At 42.1% G+C, this 18,235-nt stretch overlaps 1 protein-coding gene across 11 annotated transcripts in view; it reads right to left on the reverse strand.

The window, feature by feature from the left end:
- BABAM2 (BRISC and BRCA1 A complex member 2) overlaps nt 1-18,235 on the reverse strand; it is a 425,146-nt gene that overhangs the window by 163,865 nt on the left and 243,046 nt on the right. For all 11 annotated transcript variants that reach the window (XM_045054775.1, XM_045054777.1, XM_045054778.1 and 8 more), the window contains one exon: nt 17,982-18,091. In XM_045054775.1, the coding sequence (XP_044910710.1) occupies nt 17,982-18,091 (110 nt within the window). The remainder of the gene's footprint in view (nt 1-17,981; nt 18,092-18,235) is intronic.

Genomic DNA, 18,235 nt, shown 5'->3' on the forward strand with positions numbered 1-18,235 from the left:
ACTTTCTAGTTATCTTGCAAAGGAGCAGTTAGTGACAATGTAAAGGACAGTCATTAAATGCAAAATCCCTCCTTTCAGATCTCCAGAAATGATCAAGATGTTTAGGTCTGGGATGAGCAGACCCTCCAGATGTTACTATATTCTGCTGCTGGTCCAATTTCAAGTCCAAGACAATCTGCTAAAATGGGAAGGCTTCCTTAATCCTAGAATTCCCTCCAGGGAGGTCCTGAACACCTTTAAAACTGAATTTAAATACCTATATTGGCTTTTCTTAAAATTCCTCGAAAAGCTAGGAATTTAATCCATGTTAAGAGTTCCTAAGATTAGGTTCCAAACCAGGATCAGGATGCCTTCACTAAAGCGTTGAAAAGTTTCCAGGCCTTTAATTCTGACCAAAAGCCCAATTCAGCCTTAAGATCTCAGAGGCTGAGCAAAGTCCAGAGTCACTCAATAGTTCCAGCCATTCAACAATCTACAGTGGCCTACTGATGAGATATCTGTTCATATTTTATTAGTCATGTTTCCTTGTCTGTGAAGTAACTGTTCATGCTTTTTGCCCATTTTTCTATAAGATTTTTTTCCCCATCTTCTTATTAAGTTTCTTATTCTGGATATGAAGCTCACATCCATTATTTTAGGTTTATAATTTATATATTTAAATGCTATAAAATGAAGAAATGGCTATTTGGATCTTCAACCAGGGAAATAAATGATCTAATGTAGAAAAGATTAAAATATGCACATGGGAAAATTATAAAATACGATTATAGTAGGAAGTAGATAAAAATACCAGCCAAAAGAACTTCAGTAAGTGGCTGAATTCAAAGGACATCAACAGGAAAGTGAAAAGACAACCCATTGAATGGGAGAAAATATTTGTAAATCATACATCTGATAAGGGTCTAGTATCCAGAATATAAAGAATTCTTACAATTCAATAATTAAAAGAAAAATAACCCAATTAAGAAATGGAGGAAAGACCTGAGTAAACGTTCTTCCCAAGGGGTTCAAAAACATTCGTCCACACAAAAATTTGTAATACGAATGTTTGCAGCAGCATCACTCATAATAGATAAAAGGTAAATACAACCCAAATGCCCATTAACTGAAGGATGGATAAATAAAATGAGTCCATACAATGGAGTGTTATTAATCAATAAAAAGGAATGACGTTCTGGTACATGATAAACACAGATGAACCCTGAAGACATTATGTTAAGTGAAAGAAGTCAGTCACAAAACAGCACATATTACGTGATTCCATTTATATGAAATGTCCAGAAGAGGCAAATCTACAGAGATTTGGTGGAGATTGGTGGCTGCTGGGGGCTGGGGGAAATGGGGAGCAATTGCTAACAGGTATGGAGTTTCTTTTAGGTGATAAAAATATTTTAAAATTGCGGTGATGGTTGCACAGCTCTGTAAATATACTAAAAAACGCTTAAGAATTTTTTTTTTCCAACGTTTTTTATTTTTGGGACAGAGAGAGACAGAGCATGAACGGGGGAGGGGCAGAGAGAGAGGGAGACACAGAATCGGAAACAGGCTCCAGGCTCCGAGCCATCAGCCCAGAGCCCGACGTGGGGCTTGAACTCACGGACCGCGAGATCGTGACCTGGCTGAAGTCGGACGCTCAACCGACTGTGCCACCCAGGCGCCCCAACGCTTAAGTATTTTAAATAGATGAACTATATGGTATATAAATTATATGTCAACAAAGCTGTTATTTAAAAAATAGCAAGGCAGGCGTGCCTGGGTGGCTTAGTCAGTTAAGTGCCTGACTCTTGATTTCAGCTCAGGTCATGACCTCCTGGTTTGTGGGATCAAGCCCCACGTGGAGCTCTGCACTCACAGTGCAGAGCCTGCTTGAGATTCTCTCTCTCCCTCTCTTTCTGCCCCTCCCCAGCTTGCATGTGTGTGCTCTATCTTTTTCTCTCTCTCAAGATAAATAAACTTTAAAAAATAAAAATTAAAAAAAATTAAAAATAGCAAGGCAAAGTAGAAGAAAAGAATGACAGAATGCCTGAAACTCAGGGTGACACTTCCAGGCTTCAGTCATGGTGCATTCTCCTGTGGGCCTTAGGAGAGGTAAGTACCATTAAGAAGTGGGTAGAAACACACAACTTTTAAGAAGTCATGAAAGTCCCTGGGGCTCCTGGGTGGCTCAGTCAGTTAAGCATCTGACTTTGGCTCAGATCATGATATCATGGTTTGTGAGTTCAAGCCCCACATCGGGCTCTCTGCTATCAGCACAGAGCCTACTTCAGATCCTCTGTCCCCCTCTCTCCCTGCCCCCCCCCCCACTCTGCACGTGCTCTCTCACTCTCAAAAATAATAAACATTAAAAAAAAAAAAAAGAAGTGATAAAAGTCAGGAAGAGAAGCTAGTGTAGGAAGCCAAACTTCCAGCAAAAGAAAGGCTGGATTAAATTAATTGACAATTAAATGGGTCCAGATTAAAACAGTCAGGGTCAAGCTAAAACAAAAGCAGTATGTATTCAAAGATATGGGCACATACAGGGCAAACTCTTAGCTCTTTCTGTCCGCCCTTCATAGTCCTTCATTTCCGTTCTGTCCAACACTCTAAGCCACATCACATCAGAATGACCAGTGACTCCCAAAATATTTCGTGAGCATAAGAATCCTCTGGTACTTGCTAAAAGCACAGGTTCCTGAACCCACTCCCAGACCTTAGGTTCAGAATGTGAGTGACCTCAGGAATCCAATTTTAACTAACTCCCAAGCTCACCACCTCCCAAACTCATCACCTCCCTGACGCAGGCGTTCCGAGGACCACACTCTGAAGCACAGCACTCACCGCCCGCAGTGGACTGTGGCCCCCTTTAATGAAGCAGTGTAGGGTGTATGAGCAAAGGCTGTGGAAAATGACAGATCAGAGTTGGAGTCGTCTTGCCGCCACATACTCCTTGTTGACCTTTGGCAGTTACTTAACCCTTCCGTGCCTCAAAATCCACACGTGTAATTGTGAGCCAGCAATTCCTGTCATGCAAATTGAGTAAAGTAATGTTTGCAATGTGTTCAGCACGGTGTCTGTCACGGCTGGGTGCTCAGGGGCTGCTGGACTGCTCTTGTCTGATTTTTGTCCTTAGCCGGCTGACCCACTGCAGTGGCCAGTGGACATCTCACTGGATGGTATCTAAGGAAGAAACTTTAGGGAAAGGATTCTTAATTGAGAGTAGTGGACCCCTAAAGGACCTGGGCTTGTATATAAGAAGTCTGTGAATCCTCTGAAGAATATGCAAAATTAGGGGGTGCCTGAGCGGCTCAGGTCACGATCTCACGGTTTGTGGGTTCAAGCCCCGCGTCGGACTCTGTGCTGACAGCTCAGAGCCTGGAGCCTGCCTCGGATTCTGTGTCTCCCTCTCTCTCTGCCCCACTCGTGCTCTGTCCCTCTCTGTCTCTCAAAAATAAATAAAAAACATTAAAAAAATTAAAAAGAAAAAGAATAGGCGCAACTATCTGTAGTAGCAGAGGCTGGGGCTGTCATAGTTATCATGGGGTTCTCAAGTTTGGAGGAGGGTGGTAGCCCAAAAAAGTCAAAAGCTGCTCCCTTATAGAAATCTTTAGTTCATTTCTGTCTCCAACTTCAGATGTCTGTTCTTATGTTTTCCCCACTAGCTTACCCTAAATGAATTCAGGGGACTGACAATACCTCAAGGTCCTGGTGCATGGCACCTACAGTGGAATTTTCAAAAACTGGGGTCTCTGAACATTTCAGGAGGAGGAGGAAGATGAGGTTGATGTTGATGACAATGACAATGTAATAATAAGTACAGCAACTTACCATGTGTCTGGGGTTTATGAAGTGCCAGGCACTATGCTGAGCACTTTGTACACATTCTCTCATTCAATCCTGACAAAAACTCTGAGGATTATAGATGAAGAAACTGTCACACAGGTTAAGCAACTGACACTGGCTCACATACCAGAGAGTGGCAGTCAGGCTTAATCCCAAATCTGTCTTATTGCAAAGCAGTACTCTTAGCCAATACCTACCTCTGTATTTCACTAAATACTTAATCTTGATGGGAGGGCCTAGTGGGCCAGGATGAAGGGTAAAGCAGCTGTTGACAACAGAGGTGAAGACTCTGCTTCTGGCTTCACTACATTTATCTCCCGAATGTTGGGAATTTGGGCAAAAGGCAGAATTGAGCTTTGTGTCCTGTTGATCTTTGAGATATATTTGTCCTTTCGAACTAAGATGCTGAGTGGCCCTTCCAATAAGGTTATAAAAACCAGCCCAAAAGTGTAAACATGCAGAAGTGCTCTGTCACCAAAGTCTGTGAGAAAACCGAGAACTTGACTAGGAAATACTCGTCTGTGGAATGGAAAGGAGGGGAAAAAATCAAAGATACAAATGGAATAACACACCTTAAATATGGTACCAAGTGGAGAGCTGTGGCCTTCCTTCCTGAGATTAAGGGAGGATAGGAGGCAGACAGTGAATTGGAGAGACTCTAAAAGTCAGTTGCTGTACATCACACAGGACATATGGAAAGACTAGAGGCTACGAGTTTAGGGGTAAGACAGGAATAGGGTAATATGAACAGTACTGAAGGGTCCATTATTTCAACTTCTAATTGTTCTGCATGACCTTGGTATGACAATCATTACACACACTAAAGGAAAACAGTTTGACGATATGAAAGAAAGGTATTACTAAAGTTTACCAGCACGGGTACAAATAGACTCCTGGAAGGTTCCTGAAGGGCACTGATAGTAGACAGGTGGTTCTCAACTGGGGATGATTTTGTATCCCCCGCCACCTTTTCTCCAGGGGACACTACAGACATTGTTGGCTGTCAAGATGGGGGGGGGGGGGTTGGTGGATACTACTGACATCTTGTGTGTAGAGGTCAGGGATGCTGCTAAATATGTTGAATAGGAAAGTCCCCTACAGAAAAGAACCATCCAGCTCAAAATGTCAACAGTGCCAAAGCTGGGAGACCCTGTAGTAGATGAGAGGGATTACAGCATAGTATCAGACAATCACCACATGTTCAGAAGCCCCACGAATAATAGCATTTATCACACACAGAACACAGGTTCCACCGAAAAGTATGTAGGTCATCAAATCTCCAGGATATTTCTTCCCAATCAGACTCTTTTCAATTTTTTTATGAATTTTAATTTCATCATTAAAATGCCTAAATTCACCCTGAAAAAAATTAAAACACTACCAGGAAGCTAAAGTTCCCTTTGATCTCTACCCTAAATCTTGATGGAGTCAAACCACCCAGATGCAAATGGCGGTGCCACCACTCACTGGGGAAGTGACTCAGGCAAGTTTCTGGCCCTCTCTGAATTTCAGCCTCATCATCTATAAAATAGGGACAACAGTAGTAACCAATTTCGATTAAAGGGTTGTTGTGAGGACCGAATGAGTTAATGGGTAGAGTGTACTTAAAACATATGACTTAAGTGCTCATCAAGTGTTTGCTATTGCTAGTACCCAGCGCTCGCTCGCTCTCTCTCTCTCTCTCTCTCTCTCTCTCTCTCTCCTGTAGAAAATATATCCTATGGGGTTGAGGCCTAGCTTTTAACTGTAACATAAAAATGTAGACTTCTGCTCATCTTTCTGATATTTACCCCTTTTCTTCAACTCAGAAACCTTTCCATGGAGAACAGAGAAATCTATCTACTTCTTTATTTTTTTTTTTTAATTTTTTTTTCAACGTTTATTTTTATTTTGGGGACAGAGAGAGACAGAGCATGAACGGGCGAGGGGCAGAGAGAGAGGGACACACAGAATCGGAAACAGGCTCCAGGCTCCGAGCCATCAGCCCAGAGCCCGACGCGGGGCTCGAACTCACGGACCGCGAGATCATGACCTGGCTGAAGCCGGACGCTTAACCGACTGCGCCACCCAGGCGCCCCTCTATCTACTTCTTTATAGCTTCATTCTATGCCAAAGCATTTCAAGTCATATCCCTAGTGAGGATAATTTCAGTCGTTTCTACTATTTGGACTCCCAAAGTTAAATTCTCCACTGACCAGAACCAAACAGGCACAAGTTTATCTGTGTTTTTGAGGAAGAGTATTCCAAGAGTAAATGAACAGCCACTGGTCAATACCCCTAACAGAGTGGAATAATAAAGATCAGTCACCAAAACAAATAATATCCACAAACAAATATTTTGAAGGGTTTCCTTATAGTATAAACAGAAAAATCTAAAATTTAAAAATAATCATATGCTCCATAATGTGTTTTTTTTCCAGAGAATCATATATGATATTATAGTTAATGAAAATTTAAAAGCTTTCAAAATAATTTCCTTTGGCTTTAACACACATATTGGGTTGATCACGTTAAACTCCAACAAAACTGGGAAAATAGTACTAGGTCAGAGGAGGCAATGAAAACACGGAACTGTTATCACCATTTGGTCATAAACTCCTCTTCTCAGAGAAACATGGCAATAAAAATCTGTTCCAGGATGAAAACTTGGCACAAAACAACCCAATCTTACATCATACTTTTTAAAGGTTGGGGTGGAGTAGGGAAGGGAGGGATTAAAAAGTAGGAGGGGAAAGTTCTTCGCATGTAGGAAAAAAAGAGAGAAAGGCTGTCAGTAAAGTAAGTTTTCCACTGATGCATAACTTCTTCAAATTAATGGTTTGGTTTAGCTAAAATCTGGCAAGGTAGCAGATTTTAGTCTTTTTCAAGAATGGCCTCTATTTTGTTGAAGCTGTCTGTAAAAGATAATGTTCATAGACAGGATGTTCATTCCCTGTTATGGTCCTATTTACAATATTATGTTAACTCATCATTTGTTTTGTTTTAAACTAAAGGCTTCTCCATTCATTAAAGTCATTAGCGAAAGACAGCGTGTCTGAATTTTAACAAGTACAGAAAAACTCCAACATAATTATGAGCCCTATATTATGAGAATCAAAATCAGACATACCAGGATCAAATTACATGCTCTTTAATACAACTTCACACAGTAAAATCTGACAACATCATTGCTGTTGGACCTTTCCTCCAACAACAGTATAAGGGGTTCCACTTTATATGTGAATTTTATACATTAAGAGCCTTGGTCATTACCTACTTACACCAAACACTTGTAGCCAAGAACCAAGCCATTACTTTCGGGACTAAATAAGTACCCTTTGTTATGTTGTGGACGTAACAAACCGTACACTTTTTTAAGAAGAAAATGAGGCAAGATGATTTCTTTTATAACCCAACTGCCCTATTTCCCTATCTACATCCACACACTGCTCTGAACACTAAGTGGAAGATGTTATTTGAATGTAATGGACCAATTCAGAGATCACTGTGTAGCTAGCATACTGGTCTGAGAAAAACATGGAACAGCTGAGAGCTGGGAGCCCTAGAAAAAGAAGCGCCGTGAGCCATGGGAGCTGCACACAGGCCAAGGCCCAAGAACAAGAGGAGAGCTCCCAAGTGTTGGTTTCAATACCCTGGAGACTTGTTCCTTCTGGAGTTCCTCCGTCCCCACCGTGAGCTAAACTAAGAAACCCAGGTGTTTGTGTTGGGCAGAGAAGAGCCAGAATGGCAAGGCTCTTGGTGAATCCGTCATTCCTCTAAGAGGCAAAACAATAAGGTTAAACACTGCTTCCAAACGTAGTAATTATGTTAGCTATTTTGAGAGCAAGAAGTTAAAATGTGCTCTTTAAACAAATATCAATACATATAAACAACAGAATTCGTGGAAAAATGGTCATTTATTAAACATCCCTTATTACTAATGTTCCCAATCTGCTGTCTTCAGGACACTATGATATAACAGCTTTCCTAATTTATTGGATACCAAGCATCTGAAGACCGAATAAATGTTGTGTGTGTAATATATCATACATATAAGAACAGATACAGGAACATGTGTATACATATATGCATACACATACCTACAGCACAGAGAAGCATGTATATGTATCCATTTTTTCAAATATGTGCACACGCTCTTGTGATTAATAGAATGCAGGTTCATTTAAGAGGTATTTGAATTTATCATTAATTCACAAGAAATACTAAAAAGTATTATTTTTTATCTGTACGGATCTGTGAAACGTTTTTCAATTTACTTTTTGACCATGGTAAAATGTACTCTTTACAATGCACCGTTCTCTAAATTTTGACAAATGTGCAGAGTTGTGTATCCGCCACCACAACTATGATACAGAACAATTCCATCATTCTAAAATAATCCTAAAAAATCCCCTTGTGCTGCCCCCTTGTAGTCAAGCCCTCCTTCCACACTCATAGAAAAGGTTTTGACTAAAAACTGGTCCTCATACTTGAAAGAGATGGGAAGAACTACCCCAGAGCATCGAAGGCCACCTTTTTTTTACACATCTGTTTCTACCTCCACCCAGTGTTTGACAAAAATAAGGATTAAAGGGGAAGGAAACTGAAATAACAGGATAGGAGGAAACAGAGACTTAGAGGAGTTCAGACTTCAAGCCAGTATGAAGGAAAAAATGCTAGAACTTGATGACAGACTATAATGGGTAGTATTATATACATATGCTTATGTATGTATATACATAGATTTTATTATACACACACACACACACACACACACACACACACACACACACATATACATATATATGCTGGGAGATACAGGAAAAAGCCTTGAGTGAGATAAGTGATCGTTGGTGATCAAAGGGAATGAATTTTTTTTAAGTGATGAGATCTGATTTATTTAGAAAGCCCACTCTGCCTGCAGTTTGGCAACTAGTTAAAGAGTGGGGGAAAGACTGGGCGTGGGAGACCAGTTAGAAGAGTATTTCAATAGTCCAGCTGAGAGACAACAGTAGCTCAGATAAGTTATCTCAAAGGGAGAGGTTTACTAAAAACCACAAGAGGTAAAGAACAGGAAAATGCAGTGGAATATTACTGGAGTATCATTCAAAGAACAGCTACAATCACAGTCAATCCTTATAGAAAACTGAAACGATCAAGATACAGTGCAGCATATCTCACAATGTGACCAACGCGATAACCTAGAGTCCTCCTGCTATAAAACGCTTAAACATGTTGGATAAAGTTGTTAGGTGGCTATGAGTGTGCTGAGCACTGAGGCTTCTCAGACAGGACAGCATAACATGCAGTTTTCTTCCCCATCTTGAAAAGTGACACTGAGAGTGTTTAAGCAAGGGACTGACATGGATCCGGCTCTGCTTTGAAAAGATTAATGTGGCAAATGGTAAAATACAGAGGCTTGAAACAGGGGTAGGGAAAGGGTGAGCAGATGAATGTGAGACACCATGCAGGCAAAATCAACCAGCAGTTGTGTACGTATGGGCAACAATGGTCAAAGGAAGGTCAAAAACAGTATGCTTAGGTTCCATGGCCAGGAGGCACTATGCTAGTCAAACAATTAATGAAAATAAAGAACACAAGGCAGCGGTAGATTTGGGGGAAGGGGAGATGGGTAGTATTGGATTATAATTTCCTCTATAAATATTAAATCTGTATATTTTTCTGGGGGAAGGTCCGTGGCTCTCATCAGATTTCCAAAGAGGTCTGTGTCAACCGACTATTCCTTTAAACGTAATGTGTCAACTTTGGATATTTTAATTTTTGGTGTTCTGCAGTTTCAGATGATATGACTAGGTGTCAACTTCTTTTTATTTAGCCTGTTTGAGACTTGCTGCATTTCCTCTATCTGAGGATTGGTATCTTCCATCAGTTCTGGAACATTCTATGACATCTTCTCTTCCATTTTCTAATTTTTCTGCTCCTACCTATAACACAGCCTAATGTTTGTGTTAACTATCACTCTTTCATTGCAGACCTTCCATTGAGGAATATCTTCCTACTTGTGAATAAATACAAATGAACACTGCATAAAATAGCACAGAGCTTTGCTGCCGAAATATAGGGTAAAACTGAAAATCATGAACTTCTCATCTTCACTGCAGAAAAAACACTGCACATAATCCTCGAGATGTTTAGCAGAAAGGTGCTAGGTTGATTTTTTTAAACGGAGACACATTATATCTTACAGTTGAAAGCTAATCAGTATGCTGTAGTCAGGAGAATAGTGCTTAAGAGAAACAAGGCACAGAACTGCCCACAGACACAAAATAAATCCAAGACTAGAGCTTAAGGGTCAAACAAGTTTAAGAAACATGTACCAGTGAGATTTATCACAGACTTATTATATACATCTTCTTTCTAAATGTATATTTTCTGCCTAAAAAGAAAGCTAGATAAAAACATTGATACACCACCAACTCAGGCAGCTGGGGAGGTGGGAGTTCTACACCAGAATGTTTCCAAAAATGTGCTATTTGGGGGCTGATTGATTTTCTCCCCCAACTAAATTCCGTTCTGGTTCTTTTTGGTAATGTTTCAAAGTGCAGGCTGAGCTCTTGATCTTTTGGGAGGCACAGGCAAAACAAAGGGCCAAACTCACTAATGAAAACTTGCTGAACTTACTTTTCAGAATTCCAGCCGAAGTCACGAAGAACCCTTTTGGCCCTGCTCCCAGACTAGTAAAACGAACATCTCAAATCCCTAGAGGCTAAGATAGCTCGTTCCACTAAAACCAAATACACATCTTCTCCTGACAGCTGGTTGTCTTAGCATACTCAGGACTATATATTTATCAAAGGAAAAAAAAAAAAAAAACTGTAGAAGCACAATATTTATTATAGGATTATCTCAGTGACTCAAGTAAACATGAGTAAGGCTAAATTAAACCATGTTTACTATGATGTTCTATTACTTAAATCCTGACACAAAATCACCCGAAGAGATTTGGGGTCTTATTTATTAAGACAATTGATACAGGTTTAAAAAAAAAAAAAGGCAACTATCTTTTCTTTCAAATCTGTGTTTAGTTACACAATTTTTCTAATTATTCTAGAAAAAAAATCTCTTGAGCACCTAAAACAAAAATTTTCCATCCTGTTATGATACTGAATTCAGTATTTAATTTAAATAAAATCACAAATTATTGAATTTGCTCATTGCTCTAAAAACTTTATCTTATTTATCTGAATTTTAAAAAAATTTTTTAATGTTTGGGGCGCCTGGGTGGCTCAGTCGGTTAAGCGTCCGACTTCAGCTCAGGTCACGATCTCAAGGTCCGTGAGTTCGAGCCCCGCGTCGGGCTCTGGGCTGACGGCTCAGAGCCTGGAGCCTGTTTCGGATTCTGTGTCTCCCTCTCTCTGACCCTCCCCCGTTCATGCTCTGTCTCTCTCTGTCTCTCAAAAATAAATAAACGTTAAAAAAAACGTTTTTTTTAACGTTTATTTATTTTTGAGAGACAGAGAGAGACAGAGCGCACGCAGGGAAGGGGCAGAGAGAGAGGGAGACACAGAATCCGAAGCAGGCCCCAGGCTCTGAGCCGTCAGCACAGAGCCTGATGTGGGGCCCAAAACCACGAACCGCAAGATCACAACCCGATCTAAAGTCAGATGCTCAACCGACTGAGCCACCCAGGCCCCCCTGATTTATCTGAATTTAATCCATAATTTCATTAAATGTCACCCATAATTCTAAGTAGTAGTATTGTAATTTTCAGCTCTTCCCTACCCTTTCCCTAGGCCCTTTAGCCAAGTTTCAGTTTAGCCCAGCCTTTGTGGATTCCAAGCTATCCAAATGTTCCAAATGACCATGTCTGTGGCCAGGCTCACTGTGGGGTAAAGGCAGGGAAAAAGGAGGCTGGAAAGGCCACAACAGGAGTAGATGTCAGGGCACATAAGATCAAAAGCACATTTACCACCTTCAGGACTCAGCTGTTAAGCCGCTCCTACGAAATAAAGCTCCACCTCTAGGAAACAGGGGTCCATAAGGGAAACAAGCCTGCTGGCTGGGCCAGAAGACACATGGCCTTAGGAGACCACTCGCATCTGTAGCACAGGGATCCAACAAGTTCAAAGCCTTCTGACCCACCAGGGAGTCCAGTCAGAGGGAACTGTGGCTGAGCTCTGGCATGGCCTGAGGGCAGGGCGAGCTTGGCAGAACATGGGCTGTGGCTCACCAGCCCTCAACGGATGGAAGCAGAGACGCAGCCTTAAGGAGTTTACAGTCCAGGGCAACAATATAACAACAGAGGCAAAAACATAAGAAGGAAAAGTGCAGTCTTGCTGGGGAGGCAGGTGGTGCTGACTTTCGGGACTGAGAAGATATATGACGATAGACAAAACTGTGACAGATTCTACAGGAGAGGAAATAGAATTCAATGATCTCATAGAAGAAGCAGCCCAAGCAAAGGTATGGAAGTGAAATAAGGTGTGTCCACAGGAAATCCCAGAAAACGGTTTGGCTTGAACAATAGGATACATACAGAACCCAGATTGGGGCAGAAAGGTCAGCTGGGATGACAACAGAAAATGCTTTGGATGTCAAATTGAGAGATGTGTGCTTAATTCAGTTGGTGACAGGGGCCACTGATGGTGATGAGCAAGGAAAGAACATTACATTATGAGAACTTTCTTCCGGAAGACAGTGACAGCTCTGTGCCGGATAAACTAACATAGGAAGAAAGGTTAAAAGGCCATCAGGAGACATAGCAACTGAAGGACTGAACTAGGAAACGCCAGTAGGAATGACAAGAAGGACAGATACAACGGAGAGAGGATTTCCAGTACCAAACAGGGGTTGGCTGATGCCTTTCAGATGCAGCATCTGGGCACCTCAGAAACAGAATGTCCTGAACAGAAGCAGGGCTGTGAGGAAGGAACCTGAGTTCACTGGAGGAATGAGGAGTCTGGCTGCAGACACTTCCAATTTCAGAGTCAACTGAACACACAGACAGATATGTCTATCAAGTGGCTGGGAAGGCAAATCTGCAAGCAGGGAGAAGAGCTGGGATTAGAAATGGGGACTGAGGGGAGTCCGGGTGGCTCAGGTGGTTAAGCATCCAACTCTTGATCTCGGCTCAGGTCATGATCTCACGGTGCATGGGATTGAGCCCCATGTTGGGCTCTGCACTGGCAGTGCGGATCCTGCTCGGGATTCTCTCTCTCCCTCTCTCTCTCTACTCCTCGCCAGCTTGCGCGCACACTCTCTCTTAAAATAAATAAACTTTAAAAAAAAAAAAAAGAAAGAAATGGGGACTTAGGGGAACATCCACAGAGAGGTAAGGCTCTGGGGATGAAATCACGGGATATAGAGGAATATAATATAGAGGAAAAGAGATGTATTCTGGAACACGTCAGCAATATTATCGTCAGGATCTGATGGGATGGTACAGTGAAAGTGGTTTAAACATTTTAAAGTACTAAACAAATACATTTTTATTATGGTTACAGTAGCATGTGTTTAACCTCTAGAAAAGCCATATTACGTCAGAAGAGCCAGGCTTCCCAAAATCTTCCACAAAGTCCCCTCTCCACCAAGTCCAATGGAAATGTGCCCTCCTCCCGCCTTGGACTCTCACAGTACTTAAAAAGTCTATTTCTGGTATTTAGACGTCCCAGCAGCATGACCTGGGCACCCCCCATGTGCCAACACCACGGGAGCTGCTTTCATACACGCCCCCTTGGAGGAGACGAAACAGAAAGTTAGGAGTTACCCGCCTTTGCAGAGGAGGGAGTGAGTGAGGCTCAAAAAGGCTACTAAGTACCTTGAGCCAGGCCACCAGCTAGTAGGTAGAGGAACCGAGAGCTCCTGATGCCAAATTGCATCGCGCCTTTTCTACTAAAACACATGTTGGAACTTGCCGTATTTGTTCTTATTTCCTTTATAATCTGTAAGCAAACAAAGGGACGAGCCACATCTCACTTATCTTGGTATCCTCTGAAGCACCCAGCCAAGGGCCTTACGCCCGGTCAAGTCCTCACTGTGCTTTCGCGGCCTGAAAGAATCAACGCGTGGATCCTTGCAGGCACACAGGCCTCCCTGATGGGGAGTGTTTGTGGGCTGGTAAGCTTTGAGTACTTACTTCTAAGGCGGACTGTAACTTAACAACAAAAAGTTCTAAAAACAAATTCTGTACTTGTGAAAGATGCCACCTGGTCTGCCTCAGGGGCTGAAATCCTCTTTTTATGCACCGAGTGGGAACAGCACAGGGAGTGACAAGCTGGCTTTCTTCAAACCACTCCCACCAACTGGCTCAAGCCAAAAAATGGGCCCACACCTTTCGGCAAAGAGAATTGGACAGCCTCTGCCGCCCGTTTAACCCTTGCTGTCGCTGCTGGGAGCCGGCAGCGTGAGGAGGAGGGAAAGGTGGAACAGATTGGCGCCAGCTCTGAGGATGGAACTTCACATGTCCAGCTTTTGTGCCAGGAAGAAAAGGCAACTGGTTTAGAAAGCACGTTCCTTCCCCTCTCTTCATCTTCAACCAAAGTCTACTCTGCATAACTGGCCACTAGCTTTTTTGTTCTGTTTTGTTTAAGGAACAGTACTTAGTGTCTCATTTAACTGATTGGTCTGGGTTCCTGGGAAAACAAACGTATAGATAGAGAGCCTGAAATATGCGTATTTCATAAATGTCCCGTGTGCGAGAAGAACACGAAGGTCTCGGAAGGTTTACTTTTGCAAGCCATATACGTGCGCGGTGGGAGATCAGGAAACAACATACATCTAAACACCATAAAGGCGTGCAGTCATGTTCCAGTGCTGCCAGAAACACCAGACCGCTCTTCCAGGCCTTGGGCAAAAAGACAGGCTTCTGAAGCGGGATTGCATTTCAGAGCCTCATTAATTATAATACACTCAGGAAGTTTTCCACCCGATGTCTCTGACAGATGTTCCCTTTTGTGGGGATTGTCTAATGTGGGGACATTTGGGAACCACGTCCCTAGAAATCTTTAGGGTACAGCAAACTGATCCCTTTTCGCACATATGAAGACAAGACCCAAAGAGGCCTTTCCCTTTTCTAAGACTAGTTAGTGTAAGCACAGTGTCCCTGCCCATTGCATGCAGGGGCAGAGGGACATCAGCCAGACTGAAAGGCACTATGTCCCAGGCTCAACGTATCTTTCCAGGCCCACAGAGTGGTAAGAATGCAAGTCTCTTCTTGCCAATTTTTACCTAATGTGGACCAGGCCACTGGTCCTGCCCAGATCCGTGTCTGTCACATGCACTGCATGGGGCCTGGGACTTCCTAGAAAGAACCATAGCAGCAGCCAAAAGGAGTAACAAACCTCAGCTCAGGGCGAGCGTCTGGCACCGGTTCTGGGCGGGTCCACACGGGATGCTTTCCTCATGACTCCTGAGAGCACTCTCCAAGTCCGAGGCCATACTTAATGTTTGGACGGCTCAGAGTTGACAGGATGGTACGAACCATGGAAAACTAACGAGAGCTTCACACAGTATCAAAGACCAGTACCAACCTCTCCTCGTTCAGTTCTTAAAATCTATCCTACGATGCTGGCCTTACTGAAATGACACCACTTCTGTTCTATGTGTACTCTCAACTCTGCAAGAGTTAACCAAAGATATTAAAAACTTTAAGTAACTATGGAAGCCCTCAGAAAGTCATACCACAATTTGACCACTTTCCATTTTAACCTTTTTCTAAAAAACTCATTTTTAAAACTTCTACTCAAGGATGTCAGAACTTTTGGCAGTTTTCAATGGTATTACGAAGGCAGTTCTAAGTTAATCTATGTCAACTGGAAAAAAATGTAAGAGCTCTCAGTGTAGCATTTTCCATTTTTCTTGTAAGAATTACGTGTTGAGCCTTTAAAATACTGCCAACCAGGCTACTGTTCCCCATGTGCCACCTTTCTGTAAAACCATTAATGAAACGAAAAGACTTGTTCCTGCCCTTGAGTAACTTGCAGTTTAGCAAAAGATGGGAAAACAAATACGCATCACTAACTAAATCTGTGTTGAGCAGATTCTAATGGGTATAAATTCAGTATTCTAAGAGTTCAAGGAATGGCCAGAGAAGGCAGCCCAATGGTGCTCAGGAAAAATGGTACAGACGGCATTTGGAGAGGTCTATTTCAACAGAAAAAGGGTGTTAGAGAAGACACTGTACATGGAGGTAATAGCTTTAGCAAAGACACATGGCCGGGAGTGCACAGTAAGCTAAGAGAAGTTCAAGTGAGGGGCACCTGGGTGGCTCAGTCAGTTGAGCGTCTGACTCTCGATTTCGGCTGATGTCATGATCTCACAGTTCTGTGAGTTCGAGCCCACATCGGGCTGTGCACTGATGGTGCAGAGCCTCCTTGGGATTCTCTCTCTCTCTCTCTCTCTCTCTCTCTCTCTCCCTCTCTCTCTGCCCCTCCCCCACTCACACATGCAGAAAGCTAGATTTTAGAGGAATTAACTTTTAAAATACAAACTTCACTGATAATTCATCACATCATATCTTAGATTTTAGAGGGAGAAATATTTTATTAGCAAGTTTATTTGCAAACGGGTACAGTAACTTAAAAGAAAAGTAATGTAGGTGTTGGGAAAATCATTCTTCTGAGCTGGCAAATTCCTGTCTGCAGCTTAACTGATAGATTCTTATTACCTACATCTTGCGATTGTTTCATTGAGATCTGTCTTTTCTCATCACCAAAATACCTTCTGAATTTAACTTAGCATGTACATACAGAGTGACTACTTTATAGCTGGTATCTGCTCATTTATTACCCATCCTCTCCTTTTCGGCCCCAACTTGTCCTAACCACGCACTCTCACTCACTCATTCTTCTCTTGTGAACTGTACTGATAATCATAATAACATTAATAGCTCCCACTTGCTATAGTGCCAGGCACTGCAATTAATGCCTTAAGAACAGTGTTTAATATAATCCTCAAAATATCACTCTGAAATAGGTATCGCCATCCCTATGTGGAGGCAAGTTCAAAGGTGCGAAATACTCTGCCAACCGGTAAGTGGAAGGACCTGGGTTTAAAGCAGGTATGCTTGACTCGAGAGCCCTTGCCTATTGGCAGTTCACTGTACCGCCTCCAACATTCTTTGGCCTCTTACCAACGTGGGTTAGTATTTTCGATTACAAGTTAAAACATTCAGTGAACACCTGCTACTGTAAAATCCTGTCTTAGGTGCTCTCAGTGGTATATAAATAAATGAGAGCATGCCTGATGCTCACAGTCATCCGTATTTGAGTAGAAACACCTGTATCTTGTATCCGTGTGTAAGATAGGATGGCCATGATTCATGAAGTAGAGCAACGAGGGCCAGAGGGGTGAAAATGACTCAGTATATGAATGCTGGATGGCGACCACATCTCACAGACAGAAATCTGCCAACCCTGACTGACTTTTAATAATACATTTCCATCAGAGTCTGTTAAAAACTCTCTCTGCTGATGAGAAATCTATCCTGTCAGAAGTTTCCAACCAAATCTGCTTACAATCTATTTTCAATGAGCCTCAGCTTCCTTTGAAGTAGAATAAGCTTCTGAAGCATGTGAGCCAACAATAAGCACATTGTGAGGCCAGTCCTTGTAAAATTCATTCCCGACGAGTAAAGTTACTTAGTTAAAACACAAATGTGCTATCAGACTACTTGTACCACAGAGCCTGAAAGTTGTGTAAAATGACACAGCGCTATTTAGACACAGAAAAGTAATTCAAACGTGTCATCTTCTTAAGCTATCTGCTTTTAGTATTACCTTTATTAACTTCTGAATATGCTTTTGCTTAATATTTTCAGGAGACGAGTTACATTTTTACCAATAACTATATTAGTTACAAAAACGTAAGAAACTGGATAGGATGCTGTTCAGTAGTCCTCTTTAGGCTATAACCATATGTACCCAGGGAACATTTGGAAGGAGTCGCAATTTCGGATTCAGTCTGCCTACTCATCTCTCTCTACAAAGGTACAGTATTCATATCACAAGTTGCACAACTAAGACTCATCCAAAGATTGCAGTGGCAGATACTGACTACATTTACTCTGCAATCTAACCTCCTGATACGAGTCATGTTTAAGGAAACAGAAGTCAGTAAAGAGAAATCATTTTAAGAGTTCCAAAGGGGCAAAAGAATTAGCGAGACATGTTTGGCTAACAGGGAGAAACACCAGGCTGCGGAAAATTAATGACATTGATACTTACTGTTCAATTCGGGGTGACAAGTACAGCTTGGGATACACCTGCGTGGCTTCAGTGTCCTCAAAACTGACAGAAAGGAGGGCCACATCTTCTCCAGGGTCTTCGTTTACATCCTTGAGTAGGGAGTGAAAAACACGATGCCATCAGTGCCTACTCTTGGAACATCTTCCTGGTGCTGAGCTCACAGTCCACTGGCATTGAGGCCACAGCGTGTGGGTTACCTGGATTCGGATTAAGCAGCTTTGTACATCCTTCAC

Source organism: Felis catus, chromosome A3, assembly GCF_018350175.1.
Source record: "Felis catus isolate Fca126 chromosome A3, F.catus_Fca126_mat1.0, whole genome shotgun sequence".
Classification (NCBI taxonomy): domain Eukaryota; kingdom Metazoa; phylum Chordata; class Mammalia; order Carnivora; family Felidae; genus Felis; species Felis catus.